Here is a 6446-nt window from a genome sequence, read left to right as displayed (position 1 = left end):
TTGTGTTGCAATTCACCAAATTTCAGTAATCAGTGTTGTACTTCACAGTTACAATACTAAATACTCTTCATACTGAATACTTTGGATCTTTTAAGGTACACTTTGCTGTACTTTTATACAGGGAAAACTGTAATAGTCATGGAGGAGCTTTATTTTTATAGTGTGGTTGCAACTTTAACTTAAAACATCTAAATACCCTTTTTCCACCACTGGACATGTATAAGAATACCTTAAAATGTATTAGACAATGCATTGAAAATGTTTCAAATATATCTTTTAGCACTTTCATAGTAACAAATTCGCCTACTAATTTGTAATACTTATATACACTGTAGTCTAAGCACTGGAAATGAAACACACATTCATGCATACATGATTGAAAAAACTTTCATTATATTGATCTGGATGTGATGTCTGCAGTTGTAATAAATGGTTTCTGAAATTACACCAGCTCAGACCTGTCATGACACCAGCTGTTAATGTAAGTGACCTGAGAAACATTAACAGCATCAGGGCGTTTAACCTCTGCCAGTCCAAGCGGGGAATTTTCAGGTGGTTCATACACTCTTCAATGAGGAATTGCTCGAAGGTGTGGATGTACAGCAAAGCCACATGTTAAAATGTTTACATCTGTTATAGTAGAGTACTGACATAGAACATCTCGCTTAGTGAGGATTTCAGGAAGCGAATGGTACATACAGTGCTATTACAACACTACAACAAAAAAAGTAGGAATCTAATATACTGACCAGTTTTAAGTGTACATGTTTTATATACTACCATCCAAGAATCACACTGAATTGCCATTTAGTGTTGTTTTATTATAATTTGGTAATTATTTGCATCACTAGTATTATTATATGAACATGATGTATCTGTTGTGATGAAAAATAATATTTGCTATTTAAAAATACACACACATAAAAATACATATAGTTATCTTAGTATAGTAAATAAAATGTTTGTTTCTTCTGATTATACATTAAAGTGTTATTAATTAAATGTGATCAAACGTCATGCATGCATACATAGACAATGTCACATAACGTGTTTTGTACCGTAAATATTACATTGCTTTTCTGCTCTACAGTGACTGAAAAAGAAAAGAAAATTAGTGCAACTGGAGCATGTATTGGTACATGCAATATATACAAATACAAACATAAAGCAAGTGTGAAGTAGCATTTTGCAGTTCCAAACATATTAGAACCCAATTCATTAAAATAATACTTTTTATAGAATCGTCATTATTTTCTTGACACAAATAAAAATAACTCCTGTACAGTTTTACGGCATTTCATCATCTTTTCTCTATTAATCTCTGCGTTGTCATTAGACTCTTCTTTGTTCTTACTCGAGCTGCCTCATCCCATGCTCTTGATCTATTTGTTCAGGTATCTGGCCACAGGTTGGTAAGCAAGGAGGATCTCAGAGTCCTTTGGGCAGGTATGGCGAAACTCGTCTTGTTTGTAGGCATTATTCAAGTAACGTGTCAGACCTTTCAGCTCTTTGGGGATGCCAAAGTCACGGTACTGCTTACACACCACCTGGGCGAAGAGAGGTTTTAAAATAATAGTTACAAAACCAGTGGGAATTTAGACGAAACAGTGATCTGTTAAAAATATCAAAAGAATGTTTATAGAATTAATAACAAGATGGTGGTCTTTTAGTGCTCATAACCTATGCTCACCTTAATAATGTTGAGTTTGGGAAGCAAGTTGCAGTCTGCCAAAGTCAGGGTGTCGCCATCTAGGTAGAGGCGTGAAGATTCAGTGGCATCTGGGTTTTTTTCCAGTTCATGGGGTAGAGGTGTCTCCAGGTACATATTCAGCTTCACCAGACTCGATAAGAATTTCTTCTCCAGCACTGCAAGACAGTTAGGTGTTATACAGGTCTCCCTCAGATGGCTATGTATGATATGTAAAATACTCTAAATTCACATCCTCACTGTTATTAAGTCCAGGATTGGGATTTTTTATATACGCTGAAAATGTTCGGAAGATGTCTTCTCCAGCACCATTGGACTCTTTGTATCGACAAGATAATTTTGGATGCCTGTCATTGGCAGAATAAAAACAAGGTGCGATGAAGAATTAGACATTATAGTGTGTTTAAATAGAAAGAACTTGTGAACTACTGTAGGAGGCAGCGTACTCACTGTGGTGGGGCTAAGGTCTCTTCCATGAACTCTTCAATCTTGTTAGTGTCTGTTTTCACATCACCGTTGTAGATGAGGAAGGGAGGCTGAGAGCCTGGAGCCAAGGTTTTCAGCACGTCAGGTGCCCTGCAACAGAAGGAAACATTTAAAATTTAGTTTATTCAATTTAAACTAGCGGTAAAATGAAATACTTCACAAAATTGCCGGACTGCAGAACATTTCTCCTCCCATGATCTGCACCTGTTACAGCCTTCTGACAGTCTTGCACCCTCCCTGAACATCGTAGGAAACCAGCTGTCATTCTGTTTTATTTTCAAGTTCCTCAGTATGCATGGGTTACATTAAGATATACCCAGTTCATCCTGACTCAAAAATGCCCAATGATTAATGCTGTAAAATTATAAATGTAATTATTTGTATGTGTTATTGTTGTGATATCAACTGTTGGAGCGGACCAGTAAAATACACAGCAATACAATGGTCATGCAGCCTTTGCTTGACATGTTTAGTCTTGTTGAGATCGTTGATGCATCAATCAGGAAGTTGTTGTTTTTTTTTAATTACATCATAGTGTAATTTGTACAGTTAATTACTTTGGTCATTCACAAAGAGAAGACAGGAAACCGGAAATTATGCAGAAAGAAAAAAAACAGCTCTCACCTCCTCATGTCCACAGTGTTGAGGGTAAAGTTGGCGCCTTTTAACCAAAGAATCATGAAGAGTCTCTGACAGAAAGGACAGTTGCCCACACTTTCAGCATCCACACTGGCCTGACAGACAAACACACAACATGTTAGAAACAAACAGTGGTTTAGAAATGGCACACCGGTATTTTGGCTCTGGTAGCAAATTGGCGTGTAATCCTGTCAAGCCTGCTCGGCTCTAACTAAACCAACCAGGCATTTCAAAAGGAGGACTGAGGCTACACAAATACATTTATATAAAATAAAGTATATAAATGATGTTTAGCATTTTGGTATCTGAGCCCTGAAATCCTACAGAATATTTTTCACTACACACACTCACACAGTGTGAGAGTAGGGAGGCTTGGTTGGAAGCAAAGGAATTTTGAAAAGGGCAGGACGCAGTCTCCAAACTGGACAGTCTTCTTTTCAGTTTCTGTTATTCTGTAGTAGTAACAGTTGAGTGCAAACGATAAAAAAGTTTTAGGTTTAAAAACTAGTTCATAACACCCAGATGTCAGTATATACACAGAAGTGTATACAGAAGTTTGTCTTTCAGATTTACACCCATTAATTTTAAAAATACCACTAAGTTTATTATGCGATGGCTAAAATAACTGCAAGCTTAATGATTTAATGACTAATCATCAGTATAGAGTTAATCAAATTGCAAAGAATTTAAGATAATACTGTGTACAATAATAAATATGATGCGAATGATAAGAAATAAATTGTTATTATTAATTGTACCCATCTCTTGTGCACTTTTGAAACACATCACAGTGATTGTTACCTTCACAAAGAGTTCAATCTTCGGGGCCTCGGCCATTTTTGTTTTTCTCTCTCTTCTTTCCCACTCTTTCTTGTGATGTCCTCTCTCTCTCTCCACTGGATTTGTTTCAGTTACTGCTGATACAAACACAACAAACTTTTTGATGACAAACTGTGAAGTTTACAGTGCTGTGGTTATTATTGCTCCGATTATTTTTGCAGCCTTATTCTTTCACTGAATGTGGTAATAAGATGTATCACTGCTGTCAGTACTCACACTGATGGTCACAATCAGCACCAGACGCAAGAAAACAGCTTTATCTTCAATGCACCTGTAGCATTCCACTGTTTCGCCACGGCTCCTTCTCTTCTCTTGTCAGTCACTCTATCTGTTTTTGTACATCTCCAGCCGCACCTGTCATGCTTTGAGAAGCAGCCTACACCCCCTCTAGCTTTTCTGGTCCAACCAGCAAATCTGGATTACTGCTCCCAGTCAGTCAGCTTTCCAGCATATTCTCTAAAGGAAATCGCTCTCAGTCTCTTACTGTCTCAGTCTGTCCATTTTGGTGTAATCCTGTCTAGGTCTGCCCGCTTTTCCAGTACTGCAAGTGGTGAACAGTTTAGCAGTAAATCCACAACATTAAGTATTTAAAAGACTTTGTTTTTCTGTAAGTTCACAGACAAACCACACATTGCACAGACGTAGTGAAACCTGGCTGCAGAGATTTCTTCCCATAGTGAGGCCTGGTGCTGTTGGTGGGCTCACAGCCTGTGTTCATCCCTGAGCTGATGAGAGGGATTGAGGTCAGTGCAGAACAGGCCTGTTCAACACCAAACACAGAAAACTACAGTATTTCTTTATGGCTCTTGCTCCGTGTATGAGGCATGACCATGTTCAAAGAGCAAAGGACCTTTCCAATTATGCATATTGTATTAGACACATTTGAAGCTTGTGAGTTTATGTCATCAGTCCAATTAAAGATTCACTTTCATCTCAGTACAACTACAATACCTGCCCTCACCTCACTCCCTCTCTTCTGTCTATGGAGTGCCCTCTACCAGTTCCCTGTGTTAACCTCAGTTTGATGTGTTTATTTTTACTGTGTTCAACATGTATGACGTGTGCCAAAAGAAGCAGTTTTACAGTGAACAATGCTATTTCTGTATTTGGACAGAGAAGGGACAAACCCTCCAAGTCAAGGTTGACATCCGGAGAAAGATTGAAACCACCCAGATCAGTGTCATTCTGAACGAGGAAGCATAGCAGAGGATACTATAAGGGTGTGATTGTCAGTTAAAAATGACTTTGTGCTGTGGAATCCACAAGGTTAATTAAAATAATTTAGCATTTATTAGTACACTAAACGCTGGAATGTGTTCCTCTCTCTATGATTGCCCTTGCCCCACAAGAAACAGGCAGTGGTTCCTAACCTGTTTTAACTTATCCTTAACTTAACCTAACCAGAGAAAAACCAAATGCTAGTGGTTTTAACAATTTGGAAAAGAACGAGATAAAAAAATATTAGATTAAATATGTCCATTGGGTGTGTACTGGAGAAAGTACAATGATAACTAAGTCATTATGATAACTCTGAGTGAGTGAGTGAGTGAGTGAGTGAATGAGTGAGGGAGGGAGTGAATGAGTGAGGGAGGGAGTGAGTAATAACTATGAGTAAAATTCAGAATAAAGAAAATAGAGAGAGATTTTGTGTTTAAGACATTCAATTTACTGTACATAGTAAATTAACAATTGCACAGTATATATATATATATATATATATATATATATATATATATATATATATATATATATATATATATATATATATGACGTGTAATAAAATAAAATACTGCCCTAGACATAACCCACTTTTGCCAAACCACAAGCTAGAAACTCCAAGTTCAGTCTTATTCTATAGGAGGCTGCCCTCTTGTGGTCTTTTAGTACAATTCACATCAGATCACACTACAAAGAAAACACTCAGGTTCAAACAGCTGTAATCAGTGGAACAAACACATTTAAAGGCATAAAAAGCCCCTTTAAAAATTGATGTTTAATGTGGTTTCAGAGATATTCAAAAAAACAACACCATCGTCATTACAAGTTTCCACAGAGCAAAAACCTCATGTGGAGTCATTTTAAACCTGCAGCATAATCCTTCATCTAAAGAAACGGTTTTGTTTGCCACTTTCCACTGCTGATAAATCTGCATATTCTTTCTTTAGGTTTAACAAGGCTGACACCAATGGCACCTGCCTGTTGGGAGTAAAATGTGATAATTAAACACAAGCATATGATATTTTAACACAAATATACACCAAAACGTAGTTTGGAGAATTTTCCCCTTTGTGGACAGACTTCTAATTCAAGTTGAAGTACTTGGTACACGACCTAAGATTTACATTGCAGAATATTTCCCTGGCCATCAACAGCTCAACTGAGTTTCTTATTCACTAAACTCTGTTTTTCAGCAATTTCTTAGTTAGTAGCAGTGACCAATAGCAAATGTTGTAGGCTACACACGAGTGAAACAGAACTTTTTAAAGGTGAAAAACATTTATCACAAACTCATTTCACATTTGTGCTGTAAATGATGCAAAGTAACTTTGAACTGTGAAAAATCTAATGTCTAATCGTTTATTTCTAGTAATTTGTAAAAAGTAAAAGGACCCCTGGTACTGATTTTTTTGCTGTGTGTCAGAAATAGCACTGCAGTCATGTGTGAGAAATGAGAATTTGTAAATATGAGATTTACTACGGGCGTCAAAGAATTAACATAGTGTAGAAATACACTATGGTCATTTCTCAAAACCATTAACCTGAAAAACGCCTG

The 6446-nt window shown here is 37.0% G+C and overlaps 1 protein-coding gene across 2 annotated transcripts; it reads right to left on the bottom strand.

The window, feature by feature from the left end:
• Positions 1-782: 782 nt before the first annotated feature.
• On the bottom strand, positions 783-4014 carry clic3 (chloride intracellular channel 3). 2 transcript variants are annotated; one of them, XM_026338859.2, is made up of 7 exons: positions 3890-4014; positions 3635-3750; positions 2819-2928; positions 2159-2284; positions 1949-2055; positions 1691-1866; positions 783-1547 (listed from the first exon to the last, which is right to left on the bottom strand). In XM_026338859.2, the coding sequence occupies exons 2-7, from the start codon at positions 3668-3670 to the stop codon at positions 1383-1385; spliced, it is 720 nt and encodes a 239-aa protein (XP_026194644.1). In that variant the 5' UTR covers positions 3671-3750; positions 3890-4014; the 3' UTR covers positions 783-1382. The 2 variants fall into 2 exon arrangements, with proteins under 2 accessions (XP_026194644.1, XP_026194643.1); XM_026338858.2 differs by having other exon boundaries at positions 784-1547; positions 3635-3747.
• Positions 4015-6446: the final 2432 nt, after the last annotated feature.

Source organism: Anabas testudineus, chromosome 22 (genome assembly GCF_900324465.2).
Source record: "Anabas testudineus chromosome 22, fAnaTes1.2, whole genome shotgun sequence".
Taxonomy (NCBI): Eukaryota; Metazoa; Chordata; class Actinopteri; order Anabantiformes; family Anabantidae; genus Anabas; species Anabas testudineus.
Note: the sequence above shows the minus strand (reverse complement) of the source record. Positions and strands in the feature narration are given on the sequence as shown.